Here is a 15,929-nt window from a genome sequence, read left to right on the forward strand (position 1 = left end):
TAAATAACTTATTTTACACTGGTCAACAGATTTTAACGCCCCCAAACTGGTTTATATTACGAGTGAGTTCACGATGGTCTGTAATTAATTAAAATTTCCAACATAAGTACACTTCATTACCATTATGCATACCATTACTATAAATGTATATACTATATAAAGGGTTATTACAAAAGAAATAGTTTTAACAGAGTATATGTGGCCGGTGACCCCCGACACACATGGCTAATAGCAGCCACGATACTTAAGGGTTAACCCCAATGGTGCGGCGCCAATTTTAATTGAGCCCCATGGTGCTAGGCGTCAATTTCAAATGTTACCGAGGCCAGGTGCCATGTTTCCTGGTTCTAGGTGCCAGGTGTATTAAAATATATTATGTGGTTTGCCCTAGCCTGGACCCCTTCTCCAGAGATATTAATTCTTAATTTTCAACAACTATCCATCTCTGTCCAACTAATGCTCACACCGATTTCAACATTTCCTTCTCCTGAGACTGCTGTACCACACCTTAACCAAACTCTAGAAATAGCAGTCGATGAAGTGGCTGCAGCTACCCATCACACTCCTCATAGAGGTCAACCATGGCATTCTAAAGTGACAAGACACATCTACAAAAAGTCTCACATAGAGTAGAACGTCAGTGGTGTAAATCTCCTACTCCAATTGGCTTCCTCACATATAAGACTACGACTATCTACCACTGTTATCAGAAGGTTCTGGACACTGCCAAACAAATACATTTCCAATCTCTCATCACATCTAAGTTGGCCCCCCATGTGATGACCGCGGAAGCAGTGGACGAGCTCCTGCCCGCCAGGGACCGCAAGCCACCATGGCTGTAGTGTGCGGTACAGACCAGCACTGCTATACAACCAGGCACCTTGACTGCTGGTACTAAATGCCGGCGTAGCCCGTGTGCACCACAGACCAGCCGAGCCAGACAGTCACCGTCCGGCATACCAGGAAGCCGCAGTGCCGGCGGTTCGCAGTGAATTTCAAATTAGTATGCTCACATCAGAGCATTGGAGAGCAAATCAAACAATACTTTAATTAGACACGGGGGCGTTATAGAAGATTTACGGTGTCTATGCAGATAGTCAATAGGTCAACAAAAATATTTTTTTTATATTTCATCATATGTGACCACCAGCAGTACAAACGTGTACCCTCACTGGATTACTACGCTCGCCACGCTTCGTGCAAAGTGTCTCGTTCTGCTCGCCACAGTTTGCTATTTCCAATTGTCGCCACAGTTTGCTATTTCCAATTGTGGTTTTCGCACGTTTTAAGCAAAAGTTGGGAAAACATGCGAAAACCACACAAAACATGCATCAACAATTTGTGTGTGGACCTTTTGTCTTGTTGACCTTTTGATTCAATGTATGTTGACCATATGGTGTCCACCCACTGACTGTTGACCTAGACACTGTCTATCTATCGTCTGGATGCCAATAGGACACAGCCTGGTACTCACAAATATATACCCCCAACGATAACTGGCGTCTCCTTGTACAATGGTTTCCAGATAAAAACCACCAATACGTGCAGGGGGAAATGTACCATAACCACGGGATCCCGTTCCAAAAATGAAATCAAGCCAAGCTTATGTGAAACAGAATCTTCCGAGGACTCTAATCCCTCACAGACTTCTCCAAATGTTTTATTTATTAGCTCAAAAAATGGCAACAATAGCCGACACCGTGCACCCAATATAACATTCAACATTACAAGACATACTATGATTAAAAGCAATAAATAGTTTATCTGAAAAATATTATACAAAGGATAATGGATGCCGACACAAGCCACGATCAGTCGGCACAAAACGTTTCGTCCTGATCGCCAATGTGGTCTGTATGATTTCCTTAGGGTTATATACCAGCATCACAGAAATTGGTTGGATAATAGGAAGCAGCGAGTGGTGGTAAATGGAAATTGGACTAAAGTACTAAGTGGTGTGCCACAAGGGTCTGTACTTGGACCACTATTGTTCAACATTTTCATTAATGACCTAACAGTAGGTCTAGAGAGTATGGTGTCAATTTTTGCAGACGATACCAAACTATGTAAGGTTATAAATTCGGAGGAGGATGCTGAGTCTTTACAGAACGACTTATTTAGAATAAGGAAACATGGGCAGCAAAATGGAGAATGAGGTTCAATATAGACAAGTGTAAAGTAATGCACTTTGGTAGCAAGAACAAAAATACTACCTACAGTGCATACTAAATGAGGAAAAACTAGGGGATTCTGTACTGGAAAAAGACTTAGGTGTTTACATAGATAGCAAACTAAGCAGCAATACCCAAAGTAGGATTGCAGCAAAAAGGCAAACAAGGTACTAGCATGCATAAAGCGGGGAATTGATGCAAGGGATGAGAGTGTTATACTCCCACTATATAAAGCCCTAGTGAAGCCACATCTTGAATACTGTGCACAATTACGGGCACCATACTACAAAAAGGATATCCTGGAACTAGAAAAGGTTCAGAGACGGCCGACCAAACTAATCAAGGGCATGGAGACGCTGGAATACGAGGAAAGGCTTGCTAGGCTTGGCACGTTTACACTGGAGAAAAGAAGATTAAGAGGGGACATGATTAACATTTACAAATATATAAGGGGTCATTACACAGAGCTAGCGGGGGAATTGTTTATGGTAAGATCATCACAAAGGACACGTGGACACCCGCTTAGGTTAGAGGAGAAGAGATTTTGCACACAGAGATGGAAAGGTTTCTTCACAGTAAGGACAATAAGTATTTGGAATTGCCTGCTGGAGAGAGTAGCAATGGTGGACTCGATCGTTGCTTTTAAGAATGGCCTAGATAAATTCTTAATGGATAAGGATATACAGGGTTATGGTGGGTAAATCATGCAATAAAGTATTAAAAGAAAATAAGAATAAATAGAAAAAAAAGGAATCGACATAAAGGCTAAACATTTACCCCAGTTAAATTAATCTTAAAGACAGTGTAGGCGATCACTAACAGGTTGAACTCGATGGACAACCTTAGAAACTATGTTACAATCTTACCTACTTATATACCGTGACCATTATCTAAAATTAGAAACCAGTGTAAATACTACACTGGACAAAAGTACTCGGACGCCTGACCATTACACCAACAGGGACTGTAATGACATTGTAGTCACATACATATACTGTAATATGGAGCTGGTCCCCCTTTTGCACCTATAACAGCTCCCACTCTTCTTGGAAGGCTTTCCACAAGATCTTGGAGTGTTTCTGTGGGAATTTGTGCCCATTCAGTCTGTAGAGCATTTATGAGGTCAGGCGTTGATGTTAGATGAGAAGGCCTGGCTCACAGTCTCCGTTCCAGATCATACTAAAGGTGCTCGATGGGGTTGAGGTCAGGGCTCTGTGTGGGCCAGTTAAATTTTTCCACAAAGAACTCATCAAACCATGGGGGTTATTCCGAGTTGTTCGCTCGCTAGCTACTTTTTGCAGCGCTGCGATCAGATAGTCGCCGCCTACAGGGGAGTGTATTTTCGCTTTGCAAGTGTGCAAACGCCTGTGCAGCCGAGCGGTACAAAAAAGTTTTGTGCAGTTTCTGAGTAGATCTGAACTTAGTCAGCCGATGCGATCACTTCAGCCTGTCCGGTCCCGGAATTGACATCAGACACCCGCCCTGCAAATGCTTGGACACGCCTGCGTTTTTCCAACCACTCCCAGAAAACGGTCAGTTGACACCCAATAAACGCCATCTTCCTGTCAATCTTCTTGCGATCGGCTGTGCAAATGGATTCTTTGTTAAATCCATCGCCCAGCACAAATCGTCTTTGTACCCGTACTATGCGCCTGCGCACTGCGGTGCATACGCATGCACAGTTTTGCCGAGTTTTCACCTGATCGCAGCGCTGCATAAAATAGCTAGCGTGTGATCAGGTCGGAATGACCCCCCATGTCTTTATAGTCCTTTCTTTCTGCACTGGGGTATGTTGGAATAGAAAGGACCTTCCCCAAACTGTTGCCACAAAGTTGGAAGCATAGCATTGTACTGTCCTGAAGCAAGACATTTTGTCTTGGTATGCTGAAGCATTAAGATTGTCCTTCATTGGAGATAAGGGGCCTAGCCCAAACCTCTCCCCTACTCAGCGACCATCTATATCTGCTTTTTCTCCTGCTGGTAAAGGCTCATCTCCATCAATGGCCACCAGCTCCTAGTAGTACGATGACCACTCCCTCACTACTTACACCTTAGCTGTATTATGTCTTGAGAATTGTGGTGCTCTTTGTTACCTGTACTCTATTATTTATTTACTCTAATGATAAGTTTTGTCTCCCTGTACTGTCCTTTGTACAGCGCTGCAAAACACTTGTGGCGCCTTAATAAAAAAACGTAATAATAATAATAACCTAGCTGCTCGGCCATGGAAACCCATTTCATTAAGCTCCCGCCACACAGTTTTTGTGCCAGTGGAAGTTCGGAACTCTTCAGCTAAGGAATCAGCAGAGCGTTGGCGACTTTTACGCACCATGCACCTTTGCAGTCATTGACCCCGCTCTGTGATCGTATGTGGTCCTCCGCTTCGTGGCTACGTTGCTGTTGTTCCTAAACACTTCCACTTTCTAATAATATCTGTTAGAGCTGACCGTGGAATATCCAGCAGGCATTAAATTTCACACACCATCTTATTGTAAAGGTGGCGTCCTATCACGATACCACGCTGGAAGTCACTGAGCTCTTCAGAACGACCCATTTTGTATCACTAATGTTTGCAAATGGAGACCGCATGGCTAGGTGCTTGATTTCATACACCTGTGGCAACTGGTCTGATTGAAACACCTGAATTCAATCATTAACAGGTGTGGGCAAATACTGTTGTCCATATAGTGTAGATAATAAGGATAAAATAGCCACATCCATTTTAGCCTTATTGCTGGAAAGTTACTCCAATTTCCAGTTTTAGGTGATGGTCATGGTATGTAACACACAGTGACATGATGTGAGGGGGAGAGCTGGAGTATAATAGGGACTGATGGCTCCTGATGTATGAGATACACCAGAGAGTGTGGGGAGGAGACTGGTCAGATCTTTGGGCTGGTAACACACAGTGACATGATGTGAGGGGGAGAGCTGGAGTATAATAGGGACTGATGGCTCCTGATGTATGAGATACACCAGAGAGTGTGGGGAGGAGACTGGTCAGATCTTTGGGCTGGTAACACACAGTGACATGATGTGAGGAGGAGCGCAGGAGTATAATAGGGGCTGATGGCTCCTGATGTATGAGATACACCAGAGAGTGTGGGGAGGACACTGGTCAGATCTTTGGGCTGGTAACACACAGTGACATGATGTGAGGGGGAGAGCAGGAGTATAATAGCGGCTGATGGCTGCTGATGTATGAGATACACCACAGAGTGTGGGAGGAGTCTGGCCAGATCTCTGGGCTAGTAACATACAGTGACATGATGTGAGGAGGAGACCAGGAGTATAATAGGGGCTGATGGCTGCTGATGTATGAGATACACCGCAGAGTGTGGGAGGAGACTGGTCAGATCTCTGGGCTGGTAACATACAGTGACATGATGTGAGGAGGAGAGCAGGAGTATAATAGGGACTGATGGCTCCTGATGTATGAGATACACCAGAGAGTGTGGGGAGGAGACTGGTCAGACCTCTGGGCTGGTAACACACAGTGACATGATGTGAGGGGGAGAGCAGGAGTATAATAGGGACTGATGGCTCCTGATGTATATGATACACCAGAGAGTGTGGGAAGGAGACTGGTCAGATCTCTGGGCTGGTAACACACAGTGACATGATTTGAGGAGGAGACCAGGAGTATAATAGGGGCTGATGACTCCTGATGTATGAGATATACCAGAGAGTGTGGGGAAGACACTGGTCAGATCTTTGGGCTGGTAACACACAGTGACATGATGTGAGGGGGAGAGCAGGAGTATAATAGGGGCTGATGGTTCCTGATGTATGAGATACACCAGAGAGTGTGGGAAGTAGACTGGTCAGATCTCTGGGCTGGTAACACACAGTGACATGATGTGAGGGGGAGAGCAGGAGTATAATAGGAGATGATGGCTGCTGATGTATGAGATACACCAGAGAGTGTGGGAAGGAGACTGGTCAGATCTCTGGGCTGGTAACACACAGTGACATGGTGTGAGGGGGGAGAGCAGGAGTATAATAGGGGCTGATGACTCCTGACTCTCCTACTGGGCAGATATATTTCCCTCATTAGTCTGTAGTGACAGAGGAGGGTGTAGGATAAGAGATTGCTGTAGTGACAGAACAAGGAGAATATATGTCTCTGTACTTGGTGATTATTACTCACCTGTGCTGATATCTGTAGGGATCTCCTCCTCCTTACACTGCTGATCACCCATCACATTCGTCTCTTCTTCCTCCTCTTTTATATCTACTGCCTTTATACCAGTCTCATACATCTCTTCTTCTTCTTTTATATTTATGGCCTTTATATCAGTCACATACGTCTCTTCTTCCTCCTCTTTTATATTGACTGCCTTTATATTAGTCTCATACATCTCTTTTTCTTTTACATTTATGGCCTTTATATCAGTCACATACGTCTCTTCTTCTCCCTCTACATCTTCTGCCTTCATATCAGTAACATACATCTCTTCTTTTTCTTCTTTTATATTTATGGCCTTTAGATCAGTCTCACACATCTCGTCTTCTACCTCTGTACATTCTGCCTTAATATTAGTCAGATCTTCACCCTAAATAACCCATATAAAAATAAACACTTTATTGATGCTGAACATCATAAAATCAGAGTAATCAGTAGACTGTCAGAGAATCAGACACACACAGCTTGGATACAGATCATATAGTGCAATGGTTCCCAATAATGGGATCCGGATTGAAAGTCGACAGTAACTAGGTCGACAATGTCTAGGTCGACCACTATTGGTCGACAGTAACTAGGTCGACAGGGTCAAAAGGTCGACAGGGTCAAAAGGTCGACATGTTCTAGGTCGACATGTCAAAAGGTCGACATGAGTTTTTTACAATTTTTTTCTTTTTTTGAACCTTTTCATACTTAATGATCCACGTGGACTACGATTGGAACGGTAATCTGTGCCGAGCGAAGCGGTAGCGGAGCGAAGGCACCATGCCCGAAGCATGGCGAGCGAAGCGAGCCATGCGAGGGGACGCGGTGCACTAATTGGGGTTCCCGGTCACTCTACGAAGAAAATGACACCAAAATAACATTAAAAACTCATGTCGACCTTTTGACCTGTCGACCTAGAACATGTCGACCTTTGACCCTGTCGACCTTTTGACCCTGTCGACCTAGTTACTGTCGACCAATATTGGTCGACCTAGACATTGTCGACCTAGTTACTGTCGACTTTCAATACCACACCCCCAATAATTTCCTACCAGGATAACCCCTTGCAGTCCATGTGCATTATTTGTACCCCCAATATTTTAAAGCAATTCATCCGTAATGCTAAAATTGCTATTAGATAAAACATGTATATGTATATATCAAAGCAATACATGTACAATAAACAAGATTAAACAAAATATATGAAAAAATAAGAATTTACTCACCGGTAATTCTATTTCTCGTAGTCCGTAGTGGATGCTGGGGACTCCGTAAGGACCATGGGGAATAGCGGGCTCCGCAGGAGACTGGGCACTCTAAAGAAAGATTTAGTACTATCTGGTGTGCACTGGCTCCTCCCTCTATGCCCCTCCTCCAGACCTCAGTTAAGGAAACTGTGCCCGGAAGAGCTGACAGTACAAGGAAAGGATTTTGGAATCCCGGGTAAGACTCATACCAGCCACACCAATCACACCGTACAACTTGTGATAAACATACCCAGTTAACAGTATGAACAAACAACAGAGCATCAACCAATGGATGCCAACATAACATAACCCTTTATTAAGCAATAACTATATACACGTATTGCAGAAAGTCCGCACTAGGGACGGGCGCCCAGCATCCACTACGGACTACGAGAAATAGAATTACCGGTGAGTAAATTCTTATTTTCTCTAACGTCCTAGTGGATGCTGGGGACTCCGTAAGGACCATGGGGATTATACCAAAGTTCCCAAATGGGCGGGAGAGTGCGGATGACTCTGCAGCACCGAATGGGCAAACACCAGGTCCTCCTCAGCCAGGGTATCAAACTTGTACAACTTTGCAAATGTGTTTGAACCCGACCAAGTAGCAGCTCGGCAAAGCTGTAATGCAGAGACCCCTCGGGCAGCCGCCCAAGAAGAGCCCACCTTCCTTGTGGAATGGGCTTTTACTGATTTTGGATGCGGCAATCCAGCCGCAGAATGAGCCTGCTGAATCGTGTTACAGATCCAGCGAGCAATGGTTTGCTTTGAAGCAGGAGCACCCAGCTTGTTGGATGCATACAGGATAAACAGCGAGTCAGTCTTCCTGACTCCAGCCGTCCTGGCAACATAGATCTTCAAAGCCCTGACTACATCAAGCAACTTGGAATCCTCCAAGTCACGAGTAGCCGCAGGCACCACAATGGGTTGGTTCAGATGAAAAGATGACACCACCTTTGGCAGAAACTGCGGACGAGTTCGCAATTCTGCCCTGTCCATATGGAAAACCAGATAGGGGCTTTTACATGACAAAGCCGCCAATTCTGACACACGCCTAGCTGAGGCTAGGGCCAACAGCATGACCACTTTCCACGTGAGATATTTTAGCTCCACCGTCTTAAGTGGCTTAAACCAATGGGATTTCAGGAAAGCCAAAACCACGTTAAGATCCCAAGGTACCACTGGTGGCACAAAAGGAGGCTGAATATGCAGCACTCCCTTAACAAACGTCTGAACCTCAGGCAGTGAAGCCAGTTCTTTTTGAAAGAAAATGGATAGGGCCGAAATCTGGACCTTTATGGACCCTAATTTCAAGCCCATAGTCACACCCGACTGTAGGAAGTGCAGGAATCGACCCAGTTGGAATTCCTCTGTAGGGGCCTTCCTGGCCTCAAACCAAGCAACATATTTTCGCCATATACAGTGATAATGTTTCGCTGTCACGTCCTTCCTAGCCTTTATCAGCGTAGGAATAACTGCTTCCGGAATGCCCTTTTCTGCTAGGATCCGGTGTTCAACCGCCATGCCGTCAAACGCAGCCGTGGTAAGTCTTGGAACAGACAGGGCCCCTGTTGTAACAGGTCCTGCCTGAGAGGCAGAGGCCATGGGTCCTCTGTGAGCATTTCTTGCAATTCCGGGTACCAAGTCCTTCTTGGTCAATCCGGAACAATGAGTATTGTTCTCACTCCTCTTTTTCTTACAATTCTCAGCACCTTTGGTATGAGAGGAAGAGGAGGAAACACATAGACCGACTGGAATACCCACAGTGTTACCAGTGCGTCCACAGCTATCGCCTGAGGGTCCCTGGACCTGGCGCAATATCTTTTTAGCTTTTTGTTGAGACGGGACGCCATCATGTCCACCTGTGGCAGTTCCCATCGATTTGCAATCTGCGTGAAGACTTCTTGATGAAGTCCCCACTCTCCTGGATGGAGGTCGTGTCTGCTGAGGAAGTCTGCTTCCCAGTTGTCCACTCCCGGAATGAACACTGCTGACAGTGCTAGTACGTGATTCTCCGCCCACCGAAGAATCCTGGTGGCTTCTGCCATTGCCACCCTGCTTCTTGTGCCGCCCTGGCGGTTTACATGAGCCACTGCTGTGATGTTGTCTGACTGAATCAGCACTGGTTGGTTTCGAAGCAGAGGCTCCGCTTGACTCAGGGCGTTGTATATGGCCCTTAGTTCCAGGATATTGATGTGCAGACAAGTCTCCTGACTTGACCTCAACCCTTGGAAATTTCTTCCTTGAGTGACTGCCCCCCACCCTCGGAGGCTTGCATCCGTGGTCACCAGGACCCAGTCCTGTATGCCGAATCTGCGGCCCTCGAGGAGGTGAGCACCTTGTAGCCACCACAGAAGAGACACCCTGGCCCTGGGGGACAGGGTGATCATCCGATACATCTGAAGATGCGATCCGGACCACTTGTCCAGCAGATCCCACTGAAAGATCCTCGCATGGAACCTGCCGAAGGGAATGGCTTCGTATGACGCCACCATCTTTCCCAGGACTCGTGTGCAGTGATGCACCGACACCAGTTTTGGCTTTAGGAGGTCTCTGACCAGAGTCACGAGCTCCTGAGCCTTCTCCTCTGGGAGAAACACCTTCTTCTGGTCTGTTCGAAATATAAAAAGGAAATAAAAATAAAAATAAAATAAAAAATAAAAATAATAATAAAAATTAAAAACGATTGGGAAGGGGGAGGGAGGAGGGGTAAAGTGCAATGTTTACAGCTCCTATGAAAGGAGCTGTAAACATTGCACTTTACCCCTCCTCCCTCCCCCTTCCCAATCGTTTTTTATTTTAATTTTTATTATTATTTTTATTTTTTATTTTATTTTTATTCTTATTTCCTTTTTATATTTCTTTATCTACATTTATTTAAGTATTTTTCACACAACACCAGGTAGCAATACACACAAGCGCTCGGTTTAACCAAAAATCCAGAAAGCACCAACAAACAACCTGAGCAGCATTTTTTTCATTCACAGCGCAGCAAACTATACCAAGTTTTATTCTTCTGGACTGTGTCCAGAATCATGCCCAGGAAGGGCAGACGCGTCGCAGGAATCAGCTGCGACTTTGGAATGTTCAGAATCCAGCCGTGCTGACGCAACACTTCCTGAGAGTGTGCTACACTGATCAGCAACTGCTCCCTGGACCTCGCCTTTATGAGGAGATCGTCCAAGTATGGGATAATTGTAACCCCTTGCTTCCGAAGGAGCACCATCATCTCCGCCATCACTTTGGTAAAAACTCTCGGTGCCGTGGACAGGCCAAACGGCAACGTCTGGAATTGGTAATGACAGTCCCGTACCACAAACCTGAGGTACTCCTGATGAGGCGGATAAATGGGGACATGCAAGTAAGCATCCTTGATGTCCAGAGACACCATAAAAGCCCCTTTCTCCAGGCTTGCAATGACCGCTCTGAGCGATTCCATTTTGAACTTGAATTTCTTCAGATAAAAGTTCAGGGATTTTACATTTAAAATGGGTCTGACCGAACCGTCCGGTTTCGGTACCACAAACATAGTGGAATAGTAGCCCCTTCCCCGTTGAAGGGGGGGGACCTCTACCACCACTTTCTGGAGAAAAAGTTTGTGAATTGCCTCCACCACTATCTCCCTTTCCATGGGGGAAGCTGGTAAGGCCGATTTTAGGTAACGGTGAGGGGGCATCACCTCGAATTCCAGCTTGTATCCCTGAGACACAATTTGTATAGCCCAAGGATCCACCTGTGAGCGAACCCACTGGTGGCTGAAATGTCGGAGACGCGCCCCCACAGCTCCTGGCTCCGCCTGTGGAGCCCCAGCGTCATGCGGTGGATTTAGTGGAAGCCGGGGAAGACTTTTGTTCCTGGGAACTAGCTGCGTGGTGCAGCTTTTTTCCTCTACCCCTGCCTCTGGCAAGAAAGGACGCACCTCTGACCTTCTTGCTCATCTGAGAACGAAAGGACTGCATTTGGTATTACGGTGCTGTCTTAGGTTGTGGAGGGACATAAGGCAAGAAATTTGACTTCCCAGCCGTAGCTGTGGAAACTAGGTCCGAGAGACCGTCCCCAAACAATTCCTCACCCTTATAAGATAAAACCTCCATGTGTTTTTTAGAGTCGGTATCCCCTGTCCATTGCCGAGTCCATAAGACCCTTCTGGCAGAAATGGACATAGCGTTAACTCTAGAGCCCAGCAGGCAAATGTCCCTCTGGGCATCCCGCATATATAGGACCGCGTCCTTGATATGTGCCAGGGTCTGTAGAACAGTGTCCCTGTCCAGGGTATCTAACTCCTCAGACAGAGAATCCGTCCATGCAGCTACCGCACTACACATCCAGGCCGAAGCAATTGCTGGTCTCAGCAGTGTGCCAGAATGTGTATAAACTGACTTCAGGATAGCTTCCTGCTTTCTATCCGCAGGATCCTTTAGGGCGGCCGTATCCGGAGACGGCAGGGCCACCTTCTTAGACAAGCGTGTCAACGCCTTGTCTACCCTAGGGGAGGATTCCCAGCGTAACCTGTCCGTTGGCGGGAAAGGATACGCCATAAGTAATCTCTTGGAAACTATCACCTTCCTGTCAGGGGAATCCCACGCTTTTTCACATAATTCATTTAATTCATGTGAAGGGGGAAAAGTCACTTCATGCTTTTTCTCCCCATACATATAAATCCTCTTGTCAGGGACAGGATTTTCCTCAGAAATGTGTAATACATCCTTCATAGCTACAATCATGTAGCGGATGGCTTTAGTCATTTTAGGCTGCAACTTTGCCTCATCGTCATCGACACTGGAGTCAGATTCCTTGTCGACATCTGTGTCAACTATCTGGGATAGTGTGCGCTTTTGGGACCCTGACGGCCTCTGCGCTGTAGGATCAGGCATGGGTTGAGACCCTGCCCGTCCCCCGGTTATAGTCTTATCCAATCTGTTATGCAAGGAGTTTACATTATCATTTAACACCTTCCACATATCCATCCAATCAGGTGTCGGCACCGTCGGCGGCGACACCACACTCAGCTGCACTTGTTCTGCCTCCACGTATCCTTCCTCATCAAACATGTCGACACAGGCGTACCGACACACAGCACACACACAGGGAATGCTCTGACTGAGGACAGGACCCCACAAAGGCTTTTGGGGAGACAGAGAGAGAGTATGCCAGCACACATCCCAGTGCTATATAACCCAGGGATTACACTGTACCTTAGTGTTTACCCTGTAGCTGCTGTTAATATATGTATATATACTGTGCCTAAATTTATGTGCCCCCCCTCTCTTTTTTACCCTCTATTGCACCTGTATACTGCAGGGGAGAGCCTGGGGATCGTCCTTCCAGCAGAGCTGTGAAGAGAAAATGGCGCTGGTGTGCTGAGGAAGAAGGCCCCGCCCCCTCAGCGGCGGGCTTCTGTCTCGCTTTAATGTGTAAAAAATGGTGGGGGCTCTGGCATATATACAGTCCCAGACTGTATATATGTCTCTTTGTGCCAAAAAAGGTACTTAATTGCTGCCCAGGGCGCCCCCCCCCCCCACCCACCCCCCTGCGCCCTGCACCCTACAGTGACCGGAGTGTGCGGTGTGCTGTGGGAGCAATGGCGCACAGCTGCAGTGCTGTGCGCTACCTTAAGTGAAGACAGGAGTCTTCAGCCGCCGATTTCGATGTCTTCATGCTTCTGTTCTTCTGGCTCTGCGAGAGAGGGACGGTGGCGCGGCTCCGGGAACGGACGATCAAGGTTAGGTACCTGTGTTCGATCCCTCTGGAGCTAATGGTGTCCAGTAGCCTAAGAAGCGCTACCTATCTGCCGTGAGTAGGTTTGCTTCTCTCCCCTCAGTCCCTCGTAGCAGAGAGTCTGTTGCCAGCAGAAGCTCTCTGAAAACAAAAAACCTAACAAAATACTTTCTTTTCTAGCAAGCTCAGGAGAGCCCACTAGGAGCACCCAGCTCGGCCGGGCACAGATTCTAACTGAGGTCTGGAGGAGGGGCATAGAGGGAGGAGCCAGTGCACACCAGATAGTACTAAATCTTTCTTTAGAGTGCCCAGTCTCCTGCGGAGCCCGCTATTCCCCATGGTCCTTACGGAGTCCCCAGCATCCACTAGGACGTTAGAGAAATGTACAATAAAACTGTAATCCCCCTTATGCTTTATTATACAGGGATAGATGTTATGTTGTTATCAGGGTCCTACTGTGATGCTTGGGGCTAGATACGCCTAGGACACTGCTTTCCCTGTGTGTCTCATTATCACTGAGATATCTTTCACCAGCCTCGTCATTACAGAACATTTTTCATATACCCCTGAAACCAAAGTGAATACCCCTGGGGGCACTAGTACCGCAGGTAGAGAAAGATCGTACCCCTGAACATTTCAACAAGTTACCCCTGGAGGCACCAATACATCAGGTTGAGAACTGATAGAGTGAAATTACTTTGGTATGTAGGCACCCTAAATCCCACCTACCTGACCCTCCTGTAGGACACTCTGACTCTCCTCTGTACAATCCTGGGAATAAAGAGGACGGGGACATCTCTCTGGGGTATTCCTGTTACTGGGTCCATCTGTAGGAGACACACAGTGACTGAGTACATTGTATATATGTGATTCTATAGGTGATGTGAATATACAAGGCTTTGCTATGAAATAACGAGACTGATGCAATTTTTTTTAAGTTTAATTATATTAAGCACATTTTAAATCTGTTCCCCTTTCATGTACTCCAATTCTGCACCAAAACACCACTGTATTTTTATTTTCCATTGGTCAAAGCCACCCTGTAGCTCATTATCTCTCTAGGGGCAGATGTATTAAGCCTGAAGAAGTGATAAACCAGTGATAAGTGCAAGGTGACAACGCACCAGCCAATCAGCTCCTAACTGTCAATGTACATATTGGAGCCGATTGGCTGGTGCGTTATCATCTTGCACTTATCACCGCTTTATCACTTCTCCAGACTTGATACATCTACCCCTAACTAACTGATGCAAAACCGGTGCAGGGTGTTCTAGCACTGCAATCTGTTTCTTGGCCAAAAACTGGATCACAGGGAGAGCTGTGTTGGCTGGTGCGTTGTCCTGATGGAGGATGAAACCATTTCTCCACAACTCCGGCCTCTGTCTTCTGATTCTTTCCCGCTAAGTTTCTAGAACATCTGTAGTAATGATGATTCACTGCTGCGCCTTTTGGTACCCATTCCGCCAAAATAACATCATTGATATCAAAGAAAACAACATGGATTTGCTTTGACGTGCCTTCTTCATTCTTGGCGATGATGGTGGTTTCCAGTGCATGGACTGGCGTTTTTTTCCCAGGATCGCACCGGAAGAGCCAGGCTTCATTACAGGTAATAACTTTATTTAAAAAATGTGAATCCGGGGGTGTGGCTTGGCTGTTGGAGTGAGCAGCCCCGTTTGAGTTGAGCTCCGGCTCTCCCTGATTATAAATCACCATATGTCCTGCCCTGATCGTCCCTTCTCTCCCCCTGGCCCTCTCTGACTTGCCTGAGCCCCCTGGTGAGATCTGGTACACGCCACGGAATCGGAGAGCACGTCCCGGAGCTCCCGCGGATTGTGGCCTACCTGAGACTCCCAGGCCGGGACCTCAATTTCCAGCTTGGTCCGCCGGAGCCGCGGCCGCTGCTTCCTGACTGATCCTCCATCTGGCGGTGACCTAGCTGCTGCGGTGCGGGAGCTTCTGCTAGCACCCTTGCTCTGCTTCTTCTGCCGGGAGCCGGAAGCGCACGCTGGGGAGATTTGGTCGGGTGCACTGACGGAACTGCGGAAGACCCGGCGGCCATCTTCACTCCTCCCTCTCACTAACAGGCAGCGGCGGCAACAGCTATTAAAGCCAAGAAGCTCATAGCGGGTCCGAGCTTGCAAGGCTCAGCTGCTGTTAATAGGCTCTCTAATGAAAGGAGATAGGGAGACGCTGGGTGGACAGTCACACATTCCCTCAACCCTGTGGAGCCTCTAGGCTACTGTAATCTGGCCCAGGAAGGCGGTCACCATTTTAGAAGTTCCTGTGCACCTCATTTGCTGTCTCCTGCTACACCTAAATCACTACTGTCTCATAGTGACTGTGCTTTACTAAAAAAGCAGGAAACCTGTTTGTTTCAATCGCCTGAGGCTGGTTAATCACATCACTGCAGCAACGGCCATTATACCTGATACTATTTACACTCCACCTAGCCAGAACAGAATCAATCCAGATCTTACAGTGAGAGCCATTACAGTAGAAGTGGATTATATAGCATTTAATACTCCGTATTAAGGCTTGGTTCTGTCCCTTAGTCATAGTGCTGCTCTCAGCCACTATAACAATGTAACGCTATGTCTGTACATCTACCACCCATGTAAC

At 46.7% G+C, this 15,929-nt stretch overlaps 1 protein-coding gene across 3 annotated transcripts in view; it reads right to left on the reverse strand.

Annotated features, from left to right (window-relative positions):
* Positions 1 to 15,929, reverse strand: part of LOC134983955 (gastrula zinc finger protein XlCGF57.1-like) — a 31,572-nt gene that overhangs the window by 2,992 nt on the left and 12,651 nt on the right. For all 3 annotated transcript variants that reach the window (XM_063949586.1, XM_063949587.1, XM_063949588.1), the window contains 2 exons: positions 14,037 to 14,134; positions 6,322 to 6,727 (listed from right to left, as the gene is read on the reverse strand). In XM_063949586.1, coding sequence (XP_063805656.1) covers positions 6,322 to 6,727; positions 14,037 to 14,134 — 504 coding nt within the window. The remainder of the gene's footprint in view (positions 1 to 6,321; positions 6,728 to 14,036; positions 14,135 to 15,929) is intronic.

Source organism: Pseudophryne corroboree (assembly GCF_028390025.1).
Source record: "Pseudophryne corroboree isolate aPseCor3 chromosome 3 unlocalized genomic scaffold, aPseCor3.hap2 SUPER_3_unloc_3, whole genome shotgun sequence".
Taxonomy (NCBI): Eukaryota; Metazoa; Chordata; class Amphibia; order Anura; family Myobatrachidae; genus Pseudophryne; species Pseudophryne corroboree.